General features: G+C 37.2%; 1 protein-coding gene across 1 annotated transcript; it reads left to right on the plus strand.

Annotated features, from left to right (window-relative positions):
* The first annotated feature begins 273 nt into the window (after positions 1-273).
* Positions 274-19499, plus strand: htra4 (HtrA serine peptidase 4). Its single transcript, XM_067406641.1, has 9 exons — positions 274-760; positions 4613-4712; positions 5713-5917; positions 17028-17222; positions 17318-17350; positions 18015-18129; positions 18208-18265; positions 18354-18449; positions 19217-19499. Exons 1-9 carry the CDS (start codon positions 352-354, stop codon positions 19380-19382), a joined length of 1377 nt encoding a protein of 458 aa, XP_067262742.1. The 5' UTR covers positions 274-351; the 3' UTR covers positions 19383-19499.
* The last annotated feature ends 1640 nt before the right edge of the window (positions 19500-21139 follow it).

A 21139-nucleotide genomic window follows, 5' to 3' on the forward strand; every position in this document is an offset into this window, starting at 1 on the left:
AACATTTAAATAGCCTATCAGTATCTGCTCCTATGAGTTGTTGGGCTGACAGGCACAGAAAGAGGTAAACTTTTGAGCTCCTCCCTTAATTCCTTTTCTAAAGACCCCAAACTCAGTTCCAGTATGTTGTCTGTTCACAAACAGTCGCACGTACTGTAGGTGCCGCAGCTTTAGCGTCATATAGCTATATGACATTTAGGCAATATGCAAAGATTTGTGAGTCTAAACTTTAACATTTTTACTCTGGAGTTGAGCAAGAGGACATCTGCTGACCTTGTAAAAGCGAAGTTTACTTGAAACTGAAATTCCATCTGTACTTACATCGATTAATTCGCGAGATTATCGTTCATCATGTGGAAACTGTTGGCCTGCGTTCTCTTGGCCTCTGTGTTACAGGCGCGTGATCTACGGAAAAGACAGACATTATGCCCGGATGTGTGCGACCTGTCCCGCTGCTCATCTGCTCTCGAGTCTTGTTACTTCGGCGTGGTGAAGGACAGCTGTGACTGCTGTACGATATGTGCGGCGGGAGAGGGGGAGTATTGTGAGGAGCGCGGACATGGATTTTGCGGTCAGGGGATGACCTGTGAATATCGCACCTCTGAGCGCGGCACGTGCGTTTGCGACTCCCATGAGCCAGTGTGCGGCAGCGATGGGAGAACTTACCCCAGTATCTGTCGACTGAAAGCTGAGAACAGACGGGCTAAGATGAGCGGGATACCTGCTGTCATTTTCATCCAGAGAGGCCCCTGTGAGACCGGTGAGGGGGAAATGCCTGTTTTTAGATGTCCATCATCAACACCTGGCTAACTTGACAGAGGTTATCACCGTGTAAACGGTTTAGTTGTTTTTCCCCTCACAAGAATTTACTTGCAGCGGATGCAACAATCTGAACGTAATGTAGCAGATCTAATTAGACGAATGACAGAAAGTGTCGTAATAAATAACCCATAGGCCTACCAAACTTTTTGTCGAAACTAAAATATTGTTTACAAATATTTATTAGAAAAAAATGTAGGCAATATTTAAACAAAACGTTTACTTTTACTGTAAAATATTGGTGAAATATGTAGACCTATTTACAAGCTAAAACTATAAATCGTCTTAAAATTTAAGGGCAAATTGGTATTCTCAGTATTCCCTGCGTGAATCATATTTGTTTAGATTTTGTTTCTAAAAAGATGGATATACTCTTATTTTAGTTTCTTATATTTTGTTTCATATTTATTGCAATTCAGTGTTAGGGTTTTGTTGTATTTGTAGCCTATATGGGTAACCTGCAAAAGGTGAAGATGGTCGAAAACCAAAGTCATTCAAGGGGCATATCATATCAGATATGAGTGAGTACAGCTAACTTTACAGCTTCATGCAAAATTCAACTAAATCCTCTCATAAAAAGTAAGAAGAGGCATTTATGTGATAATAGATTTATGACTTCAGCCACAAACCTCTGCAGTAAAAGAGGTGCAGCATTTCAATTCTATTTCAATGTCAAAGGAACTTTGATAGCATTCATTTCAGCATGTCAGTGCTGGCATTCAGCGGTTTTGCATATTGCAGAAGCAGTTGTTGACTAATGTCAGCTCTCTCTTTGACACTTGTTGGTACAAGCCAAAATATGGAACTTTTAAACATCAATATTATCATAGCAAAACATTGGAATGACATTGCTACTACTACCAAAACCTGTACCATACAATACTGTATTACAGAGATTATTATTGACATTTTTAAAGTCCTGTAAAGTAAATTCTGAGAATTCTTTCTAAACACTTTATAAATGTTACAAATGTATTGCTGAAGCACATTACAAACTCTGTGAATTGTGTAATGTAATGCTTAATTGTGAAGTTAGAGCGTTAAACAGTTTTTCACCAAGTCTCTGCTCAGGATTTTTTTGGGCGGAGCTATAACGGGGGTCTGATGACGCACATCGTCCCCCGAGCATAGCCCCTCCCCTAACTGTCGATGACACACCGAGCGTGGCGCCGCCTCTACAGCGTTCAACTCGAGTGTCATTACAGTTTTACAGCCCTTTGCACATTTAGCTAGTAATGCCTTTGTCACGCAAATGCATATTACATGGTTGTTATAATATACAATATGCTCGGTCTCCTTATTTAAATTTCCTAAAACGATGATATTAAGGATTCTAAAGTGATCGTTCTAGACCAGATAATTTTACAAACATTCATCAGACAGCTGGGATTCACAGATAATCCGCTGTTTTTGAATGTGACTGAACAGACCTCGGCCTTCTTACCGTCCCAACGATAACCGTAGATCTATAGGGCCGGACAGAGTCTCTCCCGTCCCGGCCTTCATCCTCCCGTCTCGCGGTACCGTCATTTGTCGACTCGACAACAGTCGTGCCCAATGAGTGTAAGTTTTCGTGTGTGCTTATGTTATAATTAGGAGGTAGTCCACAATAACTCTACTAAAATTTGCAACCCTCTAACGTGATTCTTTTTATATGCAGCAGCATCAGTATGTTTGACTCATTACACTCAAGTCAGTTGAGACGGCACGGCAGCTCTCGCGAGTGGGCGTGGTTTCAGCGCCGACAGCGGACACGCCCCCAGCGTTTGAGAGCAGAGAGCGCTGCCTATTTTTCCGACATTTTGATAACTTGTTTCATTTACTTGCAGATTTTTTTAATCATTCAAATTTGGCTGGGTTGTTAATAACACATTTTTCTGTGGTGTGACAAACTCAGAACACATACTTTAAAGTGACTTTAAATGTCTTAATTTGTATCATGCCATGACTAAGGGGTGATTTCCACCACTTCTAAATTTGTAACACTAATGCAAATCGTCATATTGTGTTCTTCTCTCATTCTCACAGCTTGAAATATGATTTGGCAGACAAATGTTTGTATCAATGGTCCCCTTACAGTGTTAATACAAATAGTCCTGCACTGGGAAACCATTTTTAGTGTTTTCTATAAATGAAATGTGCTAGCAGTGATGATCATTGTCAATGTGTGAGTTTTTCTTAATCCCACAATCCCACTGAAAGAATCATTCCATCTGATATGAGAACAGTGAGGGATTTTCTTTTACTTTCAGAGAAGACAAGAAGCTAATTAATGTTTCAGGATAAGGAATTATGTAAATGTCTACTTTTTAAAGGAATTGTTCACCCAAAAATAAAATTCTGCTATCACTGACTAGCCCTCCTGTCAGCCAAGTCCATATTTCTTTCATTCTTCCATGGAGAGCCTCTCAGCCATTCTCTTCTATACAAGTGGATGGGCACCAGAGGCTGTCAGGCTTCATAAAAAAAACAAAGTGCATATGACTCATGCATTATATTCAACATCTTCTGAAGTCATATGATAGCTCTGAATCTTAAATTGAAGTTATTAACAGAAAATCTTGACTTAAATCTCTTGCTTGACAGCCATGGTCACTTTTTTCATTTTCATTGTATGGAAAAGAGCAACTTTGACTGTAAATGACTCCTTTTATTTTCCATGAAAGAAAGTAAGATGGGTTTTCAAAAGACATATATATTTACAATATTTAATAAATATATATATATATATATATACAGCATATATTATTCAACTCTATTGATTGAAAAATGTTCAAAAGTTATATAGAAAATGTATAACATTTTTGTTCAAATGATAGATTAAGCAGACTCATTTTGAAAAGGTTTATGTTTCAGGTGAACCCCCTGCTTTTTGCATACAAATGTTCTCTGGCTTCTGGCCAAGAGGTTCAAATTTATTTTGTTTTTGACAGATATGCCTTGGGATATATGATCCATCTATGAAAACCATGTGGCATGTTCTGTCAGCTATACCTTGCCAAATTCAGGGAACCCCAAAGGGCTGAACAAACAGTGTCACAAGCAATTCAACTCTGAAAGTGGACTCGATATGCAAAAATTGTCAAGGGAACAATTTCCAATTTCATCTAGTAGTAACATGTTATGTGGATTACGTAACCTTTATCTTGTGCTTTGTATCAACATCCACCACAAATTTGCATATATGAAGCAGCAGATGATTCTGTGCAGGTTTCTTTGACAGAAACATAAGAAAGAAGATGATTTAAACAATTATGTCTATATTTATTTGAACAGATTTTTTAACGTGCTGCACCGGTGGTTTATTGTCATGATTTCTCATTTCCCAAATACATTTTTTTTTGTGTATGTGTGTGTGTTTACCTGTTGTGGTTCACCCAAGGGAAACCTGTTCATGTAATGTCTGGACTCTGACTTTCTCTCAGAGGAGCACGGCTGCTGTCAGCTGCCACAGACTTGGAGATAAGCATGTAACATCAATTTATGCAGAGACTGTGTGACAAGTTCTCCCCCAGTGCCTTCAGGTAGCAGGGTGAAGAAAAGAGCTCCACAGGGCTGTTTGCTTTACACATAGCTTGTGCCCACATGTTACTATTGTTGATGTGCAACAAAACAAGAGCTACATTGTGACATTTGTAATGTATTTTATATTTTAGTCTTGGGTTGTCAGGCTCTCTTTTTTTTTTTTTTTCTTATTCAGATGTTTTGGCTTGGTCTGTTTTCTTAAAAAAAATTGTTTTGTTTTTTCTCAAATGTAAATTGTCATTTTTGTGTATTCTCTTTGCTCTGATAGGCTCTCGAAATCCAAGCAGTATGCGCTACAAATTTAACTTCATAGCAGATGTGGTGGATAAGATTGCCCCTGCAGTGGTCCATCTAGAACTGTTTAGTCGGTAAGGACAGATGGTGGTGGTTGTTTAGATGCTGAGCAAAGAGTGGCATGGTAGTGGCTTGGTATTCTTAGCTGGCTCAGAATAAACATTTCATATGTGATTAAATTATGATAATATAATTGTTTTTGATTGCTTGTTTAGACAGGTTCAAAAATGAGAGTAGATTAAGTATGTAAACACTGCTGTTTGGATCAGAATTCTGGTTTACTTGCATGTTTACAAGATAATTGTTATTGCATTTTGCATAAGTTAAACATTAGTATATAATTATGTGAGAAAATATGAACAGTTTCACCGCCACCAAACATTTAAACAGTTGCTGTATTACATTTCATAACACAGTTTAAAAAGTATGTTATTGGAGGTTTTGGGGTCAGTCAGATTTTTTTAATGTTGCATTTATTGCATTTATTTGATCAAACATACAGTAAAAATGGTAATATTATGGAATGAGTTTTGTCATTTAAAATAACCTTTTTGTATTTATATATTTTTAAAATGTAATTTATTCATGTGATGGCAAAACTGAATTTTCAGCATCATTACTCCGGTCTTTAGTGTCACATGATCCTTCAGAAATCATTCTAATATGATGATTAGTTCCTCAATAAATATTTAATTATTATCGATGTTGAAAACAGTTGTGCTGCTTAATAGTTTTGTGGAAACCGTGATACATTTTTAGAATTCTTTGATAAATAGAAAGTTCAGAAGTACAGCATTTATATGAAATAGAAATCTTTTGTAACATTATAAACTTGTATTTACTGTCACTGATAAATGTAATACATTCTTGCTGAATGAAAGCATAAAAAAAAAACTTTTCAATTAAGGAGTATTTTAAAAATATTAAGTGATATCTTAAACATACAAGAAGATGTAATTTGCCTGTACACAAATGGAATTGTTGTGGTTCAAAACCTATAAATGTCTGTGTAAATAATAGGCAACCAAAGTCTTTATGAACTCATACACCAAGGGATTCATTATTTCCTTCCAGACTACCATTTTCCAACCAAGAGGTCCCTGTGTCCAGTGGTTCAGGGTTTATAGTATCAGAGGATGGGTGGATCGTCACCAATGCACATGTACTGTCCAATAAGCAACGTATCAAAGTGGAGCTGAAAAATGGCATCATGTATGATGCCTCAATCAAAGATGTGGATCAAAAACTAGACATTGCTCTCATTAAGATCGACTCAGAGGTAAGTAGGCCGAAATCTGGTAAGGTGACACAGATAAATAATTAACCAATGACAAAAACTAAACCTCCAGAGGTCTGAAGTGGTCAAAATCCCTTTGGTTCCTTGGGTAAAATGTTGTCTTTGCATTTTATGGCTCAGGCCCACTGGTTTATCATCAGTGACTAGCATCACAGCTGCTGGAAGTGAATTAATCTTGGGGAGGCAGTCCAGCAGATGTTTCTGGAGTCAGCAAGGGCTTGTGCCACCAAAAATTAGATTCTGCTTCTTGACATGGTTAATTTGTTTTCTGATTTTCTCAGGAGAAATTGGTCTCGGTCTTACAAATTCCAACTTTCTGCCTATTTTCGGTATGCGCTTGTGACTATGCGAGATAACATGTCTATTTTGCACTGACAGCCTGCCTTTGTGAACAGGACCAGCACACAGCCCAAAAATAAATAAATAAAAAACACCCAACCAGTAAAAATGGCCTTTCAGACTGATTTTGAACCAGCTTAAGACCATCTATAAAGACAGTCTTTGATCAGCGGCATATGCATCCTCTGCCAACACCAATAACGTCTCCATAACCCAGACCATAGCAACAGCATGTAGCACAATGATTGGTAATCGCTTTAATTCAGTCCCAGACTGTGTACGGCTGCCTGTGGTTTCAGAAAAGTGGAGGAAAAGTGCTGGGGAGGCAGATGGCAATCTGTTATTTTGCAGTGCTCAGGCCCCCAGCAGTAGCCTGCGGAGTCAAGGTTGGGACAGAGTGTAAAGATGTCCTGCTCTAGAAGCACTGGTAATCAAGCCTGGTGCATCAGCCTGAAGTCATAAAAAATGCACCCTACAGAGCACAGGCAGGCAGGGACAGGCTCAGGCCCAGACTGGCTGCTGGCTTCAAACATTTCACCAAAACTTGTTAGACTTCTCTAAAAGTGAGACAGCACGGAAGATAGTAGTTGCTTTTTGTTTTCCCTTTACAAGACTTTTGACTAGCTATCTGTCTAAAGGCTGGGATATACTACATGACTTCTGAACAGAATCGGAACAGATTTTAAAACACTAGGCATATACACTTGTCGATTTTGTAAATAGTTGCAGAAGAAAAACTGTGCATCATACACTAAACAACTGAGGATCTCACACCACCAGACTTTCATAAATCATTAGGAACAGAACAAACTCATGCAGAAACACGTGCTTTGTTACTAGGAGACGCGTGACAAAAAAAAACAATATATGTTCTAAAATTGGTTCAAAATATCAAACATGTTTTATATCCTCCAACTGGATGGAATCAGACATTGAACCATCATACACAACACTGTAAAATCTTTCAACTCAAATCTGCAGAATGATTCTGACTTTCGACAACTAGCGTCCACTTGTCCAGACTGTAAATTGGGGCAAAAATGTGGCTAAAAGTTGTGTAGTGTATTCCAACCTTAAGATTTGACGCACTGTATCATTATGTGTTGGTCCAACTTGGTCCGCATCTTGTGATGAGCCGTTTGTAGAGAAACATGTTTTTATTTTTATTTTATTTTTAAAAATCCACTTTCAAATTATGTAAATGTTATGGTCCTGGGGCCGTATTCATAAAACATCTCAAGGCTAAAGGAGCTTCTAATTTGCTGATTTTGGAGAAACTCAAAAATTGTTGCTCTAAGAGTATTTCACAAAGCATTTTAGTGCTAAAATTAGCTCCTAAATCTGTGAAACGTTAGGAGTAGCTAGTCAAGAGGACTCTTAAGTCACTAAGACCAAATCAGGAACAATCCTAATGGCCGTTGCTGCCAATCCCTCTCAGCAATCCGCCCAAAGACACTGTACACTATTGAGGCAATTGCGATAGAGCCTTGGGTGCTGAAACTTTTCTTCATAAATGCAGTACATATTTTGATTTATAGATTTGATTCAATCTACGATAAAACGGCAAAAATAAATCTTTAAAGGTGCCCTAGAATTAAAAATTGAATTTATCTTGGCATAGTTAAATAACAGTACATGGAAATGACATAAAATGAGTCTCAAACACCGTTGTTTCCTCCTTCTTATATAAATCTCATTTGTTTAAAAGACCTCCGAAGAACAGGCGAATCTCAACATAACACCAACTGTTACATAACAGTCGGGGTGTACGCCCCCAATATTTGCATATGCCAGCCCATGATCAAGCATTACACAAGGGCAGAACGCCTGGCTGAATCATCAGACTAGGTAAGCAAGCAAGGACAACAGCGAAAAATGGCAGATGGAGCAATAATAACTGACAAGATCCATGATAACATGATATTTTTAGTGATATTTGTAAACTGTCTTTCTAAATGTTTCGTTAGCATGTTGCTAATGTACTGTTAAATGTGGTTAAAGTTACCATCGTTTCTTACTGTATTCATGGAGACAAGACATGACGAACACTTTGTAAAGATCCATTTTTAAGGTTATATTAGCTGTGTGAACTTTGTTTATGCACTGTTAAGGCAAGCACGAGCTTCGGGGGCGGGTAGCGTGAGCATTTAAAGGGGCTGCAGCCTAAATCAACTCATATTTAATGATGCCCCAAAATAGGCAGTAAAAAAAATTAATAAAAAAAAATCTATGGGGTATTTTGAGCTGAAACTTCACAGACACATTCAGGGGACACCTTAGACTTATATTACATATTTTAAAAAGACGTTCTTTGGCACCTTTAATAAATAAATATATAATGTCCGATTACCTGTGGCAGTTGTTTTCACGAGTTCACTCTTACAAATGATCGAATAGAGAAAAAATAGTATTTGTTTTGTGAATACGACCCCTGTACGGCCCCCCCTCAGCCTACAGAGTGGAAGTACAGAACTTGGTAAGCTGGTGTTCAGAGAACAACCTGACCCTCAACAACAAAAAAAAAAAACAAGCTTATTATCAATTTTGGGAGAACACAGAATCTTGAATATGCTCCAGTCTTAATCAGTGGGACAGAGTGTAGAGAGTGTACAGTTTCAGGTTTCTGGGCACATCCATCTCAGAGGACATCACGTGGTCAATAAACACTACTGCATTGATTAATAAAGCACAGCAACTACTGTTTCCTATCAGTCAGTCACATTCAGTGTTACGTCAGTCAACAACAAGTCTGTTCCCTGCCTCAGGGAAAAGAGGGTTACATTAGTAACCAAGATGTTTTTCTTAAAGGATGTTAAGGAAAGCTAGTTTGCCCCAGCAGATGCTGATCACCATCTATCGGTCTACTATAGAGAGCATTTTAACATACTGCATCCCTGTGTGGTTTTCCTGTGTAGGAAATCACTCTAGAGGATTGTCCTGCGAGCACAGAAGGTAATCAGAGTTGAACTACTAGTATGGCGAAAGCTATCAGCATCTGTAAGGGCCACACACACACACACCCATGCCATCACATGTTTGAACTACTCCCATCTGGCAGGCGTTACCAGGCATTTTGTGCCTGTACCTCAAGATTGAGAAATAGTCTTATTCTCAGAGGTATAGATGCTCTGAACCAAGCCAATAAGCATTCTTTGACTTCTGTAACCTTTTATTTGTTTGAAAAAATTAATGGAATGCATAGAGACTGCCACTCTCTCCGGAATGGTGTAATTGCTTAACATTGTTACAGGGGTATTGTCTGCACAACTTATGTTTTATTAGCACATTCAGATAATTAACCATATTAACACGGGAAAAGCACATTTAGTTAATCATCTTAATTAGCAAGATGAGAGGTATATATATAGCAGACTTGCCTCTGTTCCATGAATGTTTACCAGCATCCCTCCACCACCCCATCTCTTCACTTCTAACTAACATCCTAACCTGGGATGGGGGAGTACTCTGGGTTCGGGCCAATTGCGAGCTTGGAGTCCCCTCAGACAGCACACCAAATATGCATAACCTTTACTCTATATGATTATATGTACGTGTGAACTCGTAAATTAATATTGTTGACATTGTTTTATACTTTTTGTATGGTGTATACTGGGTATACTGCTATTAACTATTGTCACTATGTTTTCCACATTTGACTGATTATATATTTTTAGGGCCCGAGCACCAATGGTGTGAGGACCCTATTGTAATTGCTCAGCCAATTATGTTTCTTCTCTCACATTTTTGAGGGCCTAAATAAGCTCGAAATCTCATTAAACTTTGCACACGCATCAGAAGTGGTGAAAATTTACATCTGATAGGGTTTCAGAATTAGGTGTGGTAAAATGGCTCGATAGTGCCAACTACAAAATTTAAAGTGAGCACCCTTTGCACTACGTTTCACATACAGTTATGAAATTCGGTATGTAACAGCCCAATACCTACAAAAAAGCCCCTGGGTTCAAAATCTGTAAACCCAAAAGGAAGTGAGATATTTTAAGTTTTCTCTGCAAAATTTTGGCAGTTTTTGCCATTCCAGATGTTGTACTTTAATGAACTCCTCCTAGATCTTTAATCAGATAAATATCATAATTGGTCAGTCTAGTCTAAAGGCCTTTGTGACGTTAAATTGCAAAGATTTAGAGTTTTCACTGAAGGGTGTGTCTGTGGCGGCCTCACAAAATTTGATGTTTCGCCATGAAACAGAAAGTTGTTGTAACTCGGGCATCCAATGTCCGATCTGCCCCAAATTTCACATGTTTGATAAGAGTCCTGGCCTGAAGACATCTGCATGGCAATATTTAGTTACAGTCATAGCGCCACCTGCAGGCAACAGGAAATGAAATGTTTTACACTGTGATTAACTCCTCGTAAAGATTTAACCAGATCAATATCATATATGGTCAGTCTAATCTTAAGACCTTAATGATGTTAATATGCCAAGATCTAGAGTTTTCGCTGAAGCGCATGTTTGTGGTGGCCTGACACAAGTCTGATTTTTCGCCATGAAAGAGGAAGCATACAGTGTCCGATCTGCCCCAAACTTCACATGTGTGATAAGAGTCCTGGCCTAAAGACATCTATATGCCAATATTCAGTTAGTCATAGCGCCACCTGCTGGCAACAGGAAATGGCATGCTTTAGTCAAGTCAAGTCAAATTTATTTATATAGCGCTTTTACAATTGGTAATTGTTTCAAAGCAGCTTTACATATTAGAAGCACAGAAAAAAAGGGAAGTGGTTAAAACTGTACAAACAAGCGTGGTAATATGTAACATATACAAGATGGTGCTACATTAAGCCAATGTCGGCTTACTTCCAGGGGTGGAAAAAAACCCCTAGGAGAAAAACCCAGCGTGCTAGCACTGGGAAAAAAGTCCTAGGAGGGAAAAAACCCCTTGGAAGATATATATATGTAAATGTATATGGAGATCAAAATCTGAATTGTACATTTTTATTATAGAGATTAAAAATCGATTATATATAAATATATGTAAGCGGATACGGGGATCCTGGGCTACGTTGTAGTCAGGTCCAGACGCAGGTTCTCCATCTGACCTGGATACGGCCTGGATCCAGCACCCGGCAAACCTCAGGATAAGCAGAGAGACAGATATTAGCGTAGATGCCATTCTTGTTCTGATGTACAGGTATATCTAGTGTTATAGGAAATGTTCTCGGTTCCGGCCGACCTAATTATTGCAGCGTAACAATCCTTTAACGGATTTGAAAAATGTTAATGTATTGATAATGTGTTATGTGTATGCAAGAGCAAAGAGATGTGTTTTTAGTCTAGATTTAAACTGACAGAGTGTGTCTGCTTCCCGAACAATGCTAGGAAGATTGTTCCAGAGTTTAGGTGCTAAATAGGAAAATGATCTGCCGCCTTCAGTTGATTTTGATATTCTGGGTATTATCAACTGGCCTAAATTCTGAGATCGCAATAAACGTGAAGGACTATAATGCATTAAGAGCTCACTTAGGTACTGGGGAGCTAAACCATTTAGAGCTTTATAAGTAAGTAGCAAGATTTTAAAATCTATACGATGTTTAATAGGGAGCCAATGTAATGTTGACAGAACTGGGCTAATATGGTCATACTTTCTGGTTCTAGTAAGAACTCTAGCTGCCGCATTTTGAACCAACTGTAGTTTGTTTAAAAGCCGAGCAGAACAACCACCCAGTAGAGCGTTACAATAATCTAGTCTTGAGGTCATGAATGCATGAACCAACTGTTCCGCATTTGTCATTGAGAGCATATGTCGTAATTTAGATATATTTTTTAGATGGAAGAAGGCGGTTTTACAGATACTAGAAACATGACTTTCAAATGAAAGATTGGTATCAAAGAGCACACCCAGGTTCCTAACTGAGGATGAAGGTTTAATGGAGCACCCGTCAAGTGTTAGAGAGTATTCAAGGTTTTTTCGTGAGGAAGTTTTTGGTCCAAAGATTAGGAAATCAGTTTTTTCTGAATTTAATAATAAGAAATTTCTTGTCATCCAGTTTTTAATGTCAGCTATGCATTCTGTTAGTTTTGTGAATTTGTAGGTTTCGTCAGGGCGCGAGGAAATATAGAGCTGAGTATCGTCAGCGTAGCAGTGAAAACTAACACCATGCTTCCTAATTATCTCTCCTAAGGGCAGCATGTACAGAGTGAAAAGCAACGGTCCTAATACTGAGCCTTGTGGTACCCCATATTTAACCTGTGATCGATACGACATCTCTTCATTAACTACCACAGACTGATAACGGTCAGATAAGTATGATTTGAACCATGCCAAAGCAATTCCACTAATGCCAATATAGTTTTCAAGTCTTTTTAAAAGAATGTTATGATCGATAGTGTCAAAAGCAGCACTGAGATCTAATAACACTAATAGAGAAATACAGCCACGATCGGATGATAGGAGTAGATCGTTTGTAACTCTAACGAGAGCAGTCTCAGTACTATGGTATGGTCTAAATCCTGACTGGAAATCCTCACAGATTCCATTTCTTTCTAAAAAGGAACACAGTTGTGTTGAAACTGCCTTTTCTAGTATCTTTGACAGAAAAGGTAGATTCGAGATTGGCCTGTAATTTACTAAATCTCTCGGATCTAGTTGAGGTTTTTTAATAAGAGGTTTGATAATAGCCTGCTTAAAGGTTTTTGGCACGTGTCCTAGTGTTAAAGATGAATTAATTATATCAAGAAGTGGACCTACGACCTCTGGAAGCATTTCTTTCAGTAGTTTAGTCGGCATTGGGTCTAACATACATGTCGTTGATTTTGATGATTTGATAAGTTTAGATAATTCTTCCTCTCCTATAGCGGCGAATGATTCTAGTTTTACCTCAGGGACACTACAGTGCACTGTCTGAAGAGAAACTGTAGACGGTTGCATGTTTATAATTTTCTCTCTAATATTATCAATCTTGCAAGTAAAGAAGTTCATAAAGTCATTACTGCTGTGCTCTATGGAAACGTCAGCAGTTGAATCTCTGTTTCTAGTTAATTTAGCCACTGTGTCAAATAAATACCTAGGATTATGTTTGTTTTCTATTAAGAGATTTGAAAAATAAGTAGATCTAGCATTTCTTATGGCTGTTCTGTACTCAATCATTTTTTCTTTCCACGAAAGGCGAAAAACTTCTAGTTTTGTTTTCTTCCAACTACGTTCAGCTTTTCTAACAGCTCGTTTTAGAGCCCGAGTGTGCTCATCATACCACGGCGTTGGATTAGTTTCCTTAATCTTCTTTAGACGTAAAGGAGCGACCGCATCTAATGTGCTGGAAAAGAGAGAGCCAATAGTTTCTGTTGCAGCATCGAGTTCTTCTAAGTTGTCAGGTATACTAAGGCGATGAAACTGCTCGGGGAGATTATTTATAAAGCAATCTTTAGTGGCAGACGTGATTGTTCTACAATATTTATGGCTGGGTGGTGGTTTTGTAGCCTTGGCTAATTGTATTATACACGAGACTAAATAATGATCTGATATATCATCGCTCTGCTGTAGAATTTCAACAGCATCAATATCTATTCCATGCGACAGTATTAGATCTAGGGTATGATTACGACAATGAGTGGGTCCTGACACGTGTTGTTTAACTCCAATAGAGTTTAAAATATCTGCAAATGCCAATCCAAATGCGTCTTTATTATTATCTACATGGATATCAAAATCACCAACAACAAGGACTTTATCCGCAGCCAGTACTAACTCTGATAGAAACTCAGCAAATTCTTTGATAAAGTCAGTATGGTGCCCTGGTGGCCTGTATACAGTAGCCAGCACAAATGTCAACTTACATAATGTTACATAAAGCACCATCACTTCAAAGGAATTATATTTGAAATTCTTTTGAATGATTCTGAATATATTACTATAAATTACAGCAACACCTCCCCCTTTGCCTTTCTGTCGAGGATTGTGTCGATAATCATAACCTTGAGGACTAGATTCATTTAAAGTAATGTAATCGTCTGGTTTTAGCCAGGTTTCTGTCAAACACAGCAAGTCTAGTTTATTGTCTGTGATAATTTCATTTACAATAAATGCTTTTGAAGAAATAGATCTAATATTCAGTAACCCAAGCTTTATCATTTGTTTATCTGATTTATCTGTGATTTTCATTTTTTGAACATCAATTAAATTTTTACCCTTAAAAGGTTTTGGAAGTTTTTTGTATTTACTAGTTCGAGGTACAGACACAGTCTCTATGTGATAATATCTAGGTGAAAGTGTTTCTATGTGCTGTGAATTATCTGAGTTCTGTGACGTGAGGCGGCTAGCAGACGGTCGGTTTAGCCAGTTTGTCTGCGTCCTGATCTGGGCCCTGGTTTGTCATGTTTCAGCTCTAAGACTATTTGCCAAATTTCTAGAGAGAAGAGCAGCACCATCCCGGGAGGGATGAATACCATCTCTTTTCAACAGATCAGGTCTGCCCCAAAAGCTTTTCCAATTGTCTATGAAACCTATATTATTCTGCGCACACCACTTAGACAGCCAGCCATTGAGTGATGATAACCTGCTAACTATCTCATCACTCCGACGAACAGGAAGAGGGCCAGAACAAATTACTTTTGCTGACATTGAATTTGCGAGTTCACACACCTCTTTAATGTTAATTTTAGTGATCTCCGACTGGTTAAGTCGAACATCATTTGTGCCGACGTGGATAATGATTTTAGAATATTTACGTTTAGCATTAGCCAGCACTTTTAAATTTGCTTTGATGTCAGGTGCTCTGGCCCCCGGCAAACATGTGACTATGGTGGCTGGTGTCTCTATTTTCACGTTCCGTGTAATAGAATCGCCAATTACTAGGGCACTTTCAACAGGATTCTCAGTGGGTGCGTCACTGAGTGGGGAGAACCTGTTTGATGTTCTAATCGGAACGGAAGAGTGGTGTTTGTTCTTGCCATTATGCCGCCTCACAGTCACCCAGTTAGCCTGCTGCGTGGCTTCTACAACCGGAACCGAATGTGTAGTGTTTACTAGGCTAGTCGCATCCAAAGCAGTATCTAAGGCCCTTTCATTCTCACTATCCTCAATTAAAGTTTGGATGCGTGTCTCTAATTCTGAGATTCTCTCTGTCAGCCTGACAATATCCCTGCATTTATCACATGTGTAAGTCTCACTGCTGACAGAAAGAGCTAAGCTGTACATGTTGCATTTACTACACATGATAATCGTCGGACATGACTGACCGTGTGTTTGATGAACGCCGTCCGAAAAACTGCAACGCACACGGGACTCGCTGGCTGGATGTCTCGGTCGCTTGCCGGTGCCTGGGGCGAGGGTGATGTGCGGGACGCTGTACCTCGTGGTGGATCGATGAATGCCGGGCAGCAACGTCTCCACAGCTTCCCGATCTGGCGAGGACAGATCAGAATAACATACATCGGATAAATCCGCCATTCAATCGACAAGGAAGGTTGGTTTAGAGGAAAAAAAGAAAGTAGACGGTAGCTAGCAGGCTATGGCTAACACTAGGTGATTACGCTGGTGGATTGCTAGTAATAAATCGTTCCGTTTAGTAATACTATGCAATAGGTTAAGTAATCTAGTGAAAAATAAGAAAGTTATATTATGTGAATAGGAATAAAGAGAAGGATTTAGGATAATCTCCACGAAGCTCCGAGCGTAGATCAGACAGCTGGCACGCAGCAGCGTTGAGCCTTTACACTGTAATTCACTCCCAGAAACACATTTAAACATGCCATAAAGTACCAAACATACTAGAAACATGTTAAATAATGCAACACTTAGCTGAGTGATAATGTATGCCATTAACGCCACAAAACAGGAATTTGTCATAACTCAGGCATACAATGTCCGATCTGCTCCAATCTTCAAATGTTTGAAGACATCTACATGGCAATAATCAGTTACAGTCAAAGCGCCACCTGTTGGCAGAAGGAAGTGTGGCACTTTGAAATGACTTGGCCATAATTCTCCTGTATTTACTCACTTACATGCATGTGACCCACTGTTCACTGTTTTCACAGGGCCAGTGGGTGGCGGTGCACCCGGGTGCAAGGGCCCTTTCATCGCTGCTTGCAGCTTTAATTTTAAATTGTTTTTTTTTTTTTTTTCTATTTTTATAATATATTATTTTATTAAAATGTTTTGCTTAGTATTAGTATAATTCTTACCATTATTCTTATTATTGTATTACTGCATCTAATGAAGCTGCAAGTGTAATTTCATTGGACAGGTGCAGTGAGAGTTATATGTATGCAATGACAAAGAAATTCAATTCATATGTTATTATTAAAATTCAAACAATAAATATAATTTTGATGCTCTTTAGTATAGTGTGACAGATCACTGTTATTAACTTTGATTTTCATTTAAATATAACCTTATTTTTACTTCAGTTTTAATTTTTAATCATTTTAATCACAACTTAAACTTTTTTAATTCAGTTATTTGCCAAGGCAACATTTCTAACAGTTTTATTGCAGCTTCATTTCAATATGTGACATTTTAACAAATATTTGTAATAGTTTTAGTAACAACACTGACTTGAATAAAACTAATTCAGTCAAAAAAGTCAGAAATTGTTTGTAATCTTTAGCCATTTTCTCAAAAGTTGTTATGACAGCCACTTAAAGATATAGTTTGTGCACAAAACTGTTTCGGGGTCAAAACAACTCAAAATTATAGAGCAGAACACATTTGTTTTTACAAAAATGAGCAAGCTGACAAAACATGTTTTGAGGAATTAATGAAATACAGTATGTCTATGTCTCTCTTTTATACAGACTCCCCTGCCTGTGCTTTTACTTGGTCGTTCAGCAGACTTGAGGCCAGGAGAGTTTGTAGTGGCCGTGGGAAGCCCGTTTTCCCTTCAAAACACAGTGACCACCGGAATCATCAGCACTACCCACCGAGGAGGTCATGAACTTGGCCTGCAGAACTCTGATATGGAGTATATTCAAACAGATGCCATTATAAATGTAACCATTCTACAGATAGACATTATTGTCAGTATAGACAGTTTAACTGTGTGTCCATGTAAAGGAATAGAATATAATATTTTTTTCTTTCACAGTATGGCAACTCAGGAGGCCCCCTTGTCAACTTGGTAAGAACCATATATTCTCTTGTCTCTTATTCAGCATTAAATATATTTTGAAAATAATTCTTTCTCAGCTTCTACAGATCTTTATTTGTTTCAGTAAAACTACCCCCAAGGTTATAACTCTTGGTTTTATTTGTTCATCATTCAGTGATGGTATTCATGGTTCATTACTGTGCAGCGTCTACTATTTCTATGCCTGCTTCCATCTGGAAATTTAGTATACCCTGAGCAAATTACCTGCGGTGGTTTATATTATTCTATTGATCTTTGTAAAGGAAAACGCAACATGTGTCCTTGGAGAAGCCTCAGGCTCAAGCATGCATCTGGCTTTGCAGTAAAAAAAAAAAAAATATTTCCATTTATAGTGCACAATGGGAGTTTGAATACAAGTAAAAAGCATTGCACAGATGCACATCAAACAATGAAACATTATAAGAAAAAAAGCTGTATTTCAAGCTGATATATATGTATATATGTCATTTTTGTTTTCATAAACTGTTCATGCAAACATCTTTTGCTTCAGTTGTTTAAAGAGTCACATCAGTATTCCCTGTATTGTTCAGTTAAATCAGTAAACCCATTGACAACTGTCCCTTGTGTGTCTCAAGGTAGCTGTTCATTCATTACAGTGCATTTAAATATTATGCTCCCTGTTTGCGGTTTTAAGGATGGGGATGTCATTGGCATAAACACTTTGAAGGTTACGCCAGGAATATCATTTGCCATTCCCTCAGACCGCATACGGCAGTTTCTCGCAGACTCCTATGACAGACAAAGAAAAGGTTTGCGAACAACTTCTTTAGAGCTGTTTAGTTGTTTTGAACTTGATTGAATTAAGTAGCTGTTTTCTTACACTTCAGGAAGAATGCTGACTAAAAAGAAATACATGGGAGTAAGAATGCTTCAACTTTCCGCTGCGTAAGTTAGACTTTTTTTCCCCTTTTCAGACATTCTTTGATGAAGATATAAAGTGATTTTGATACCGTTTTTGACATTATTGAATCAGTTTGATTAGGGAGCTTAAAGAGAAGGAGAGCAACTTCCCAGATGTGAGCTCAGGAGTATATGTGTACGAGGTTATTCCAGGGACAGCTGCCTCCAGGTAAAGGGATTTGCCTACACCACCTCATCTTACTCCAACTGATTAACTCAAACCACAGCTCTTTCTTCACTCATACAGGCCCAGAGGCCCGTTTCATACCATCATAACCTTCAGTCAGATCAAGATTTATATCCTCATCACATACTACAGGGGCTTTTACACGTTTGACCTATGAATACATTTTTCCCATAGCACCTCTTTCCTATGATGACATTCCCCCTATAGTATTTTGTTTTTGTATAAGTGTCCAGCATTAGAAACTTAAATGCATCCAAAAATGAAAATTCTGTCACCGTTTATGTCATTCCAAACCTGTATGACTTATTTTCCTCTCTGAAACATAATAAAAGATATTTAAAAGAAATAATGTTCGTAAAACAAAAGTTTCAGTTCCCATTGACTTTTATTGCATTTTTTCGGTTCTTATTGACTTCTAATGTAGGATAAAAATTACAATGGGAACCAAAACATTTTGGGAAATTTTTCAAAATCTCTTCTATTATGTTCCACAGAAAAAAGAAAGTCATACAGGTTTGGAATGAAATGGGTGTGAGTAAATGACAGCATTTTTATTTTGGGGTGAATTATCACTTTAAGTGGATAAATTTGATTCAGCTATGTCCTCTTCAACTGCATTTTCAACTTGAACAAAAAACATTATTAAAGAAAAACAACCAGGTCAGTTAGCCGTTGCAATTAACACTCAAAGTTTGGTACAATAATGAAGAGTATCACAAATGTTTCACATATTGTGATTTGTTTTGCAGTGCTGGCTTGGTCAACCAAGATGTGATAATCAGCATTAACGGACAACCAGTGCATTCTACAGAAGACGTGAGTCAGGCCGTGCAGTCGGACGAAATTCTCTCTTTGGTGGTGCGACGTGTTAATGAAGAAATCACACTAAGAGTGGTTCCTGACGAAGTGGACTGAGAAAGATCTCTGTTGCTAGTTTTCATCTAAACAATGCCTCTAAACAATGCATTATACACAAACATACTTTACTTGAAAAGGATATTATTATGATAACATAGAATGTCATGATAAAGTCTCAAGGGCCAGTGATGCATACAATTACACAAGTATTTTATGTGTAAGATGTATTGTTTTTCTGTGTATACTCTCCAAATTGAGTCTGTTACATTTTTGTTAAATGTAACATTTTAATTTTCCAAGTATCACAATATGGTACTACCATTCAAAAGTCTGGTATTTTTTATATTTTTTAAAGAAGTCACTTATGATCACAAAAGCCACATTTATTTGATCAATTTACAGTAAAAAACGAAATACTGTTAAATATTATTACAATTAAATGAACTGTTTTCTACGGAAGAGGATAAGGGCCAAGCAATAATAAACAAAATAAAACCATCTCGAGATTAAAGTTGTTAAATTTTGAGAAAAAAACTCGTTAAATTTTGTGGAAAAAGTCGAGATAAAATGTTGAGAATAAACTCATTAAATTACGAGAAAAATGTCATTAAATTACGAGAACAAATTCGTTAAATTATGAGAAAAATGTCGTTAAATTTCGAGAAAAAAGTTGAGATAAAATGTTGAGAATAAACTCATTAAATTATGAGAATAAAGTCATTAAATTAAGAGAAAAAAGTTGTTAAATTATGAGAACAAATTCGTTAAATAATGAGAAAAATGTCGTTAAATTTAGAGAAAAAAGTTTAGATAAAATGTTGAGAATAAACTCAATTATGAGAATAAACTCATTAAATTACGAGAAAAAAGTTGTTAAATTACGAGAACAAATTCGTTAAATTATGAGAAAAATGTCGTTAAATTTCGAGAAAAAAGTTTAGATAAAATGTTGAGAATAAACTCATTAAATTATGAGAATAAAGTCATTAAATTACGAGAAAAAAGTTGTTAAATTATGAGAACAAATTCGTAATTTAACAAATTTGTTCTCGTAATTTAACGACTTTTTTCTCATAATTTAATGACTATTCTCAACATTTTATCTCGACTTTTTTCTCGAAATTTAAAAACTTAAATCTCGAGATGGTTTTATTTTTTTATTATTGCTTGGCCCTAATCCTCTTCCGTAGTTTTCTATTTTAATACATTTTAAAATGTAAATTCAAAGCTGAATTTTCAGCAGTCATTACTCCAGTCTTCAGTGTTACATATGCTGATTTGGTGCTCGAGAAACATTTAATATTATTATCAAAGTTAAAAACAGTTCTGCTGCTTAATGTTTTTTGTAGAAACCGCTATACATTATTTTGGATTCCTTGATGAGTAGAAAGTTAAAAACAGCATATGTAAAAGAAAATCTTACTGACCTCAAATGTTTGAACTGTAGTATATGATAGTGTTGTTGAAAGCACTTATTAAATAACAGTTGTATAGTTGTACTCTTGCAGTGTTTTAAATTAGAAACTCATAGTGCATGAAAACATTGAGGTTGATGATCTGTCAGGCTGAATTCAGTCATGGTCAACATACACATCACATCTATACTACCTGCTGCTTTCAGTTGTTTTCAAACAAGTAATCATTTTCACTGTCACATACCAGTCAAACAAGTCATTTTATCCATATGATTTTAACAAAACCGAGAATTATGAGTTGTTTTAAAGCAATAATCTTGGATGTGTTGCAACATATCCCAAAGTGCCCCTTTTTTCAGTAGATCAACTGTTCGGCAGTAAATAAATCTCATACATAAC

The sequence above is a fragment of the Chanodichthys erythropterus genome, chromosome 13 (genome assembly GCF_024489055.1).
Source record: "Chanodichthys erythropterus isolate Z2021 chromosome 13, ASM2448905v1, whole genome shotgun sequence".
Lineage (NCBI taxonomy): Eukaryota > Metazoa > Chordata > Actinopteri > Cypriniformes > Xenocyprididae > Chanodichthys > Chanodichthys erythropterus.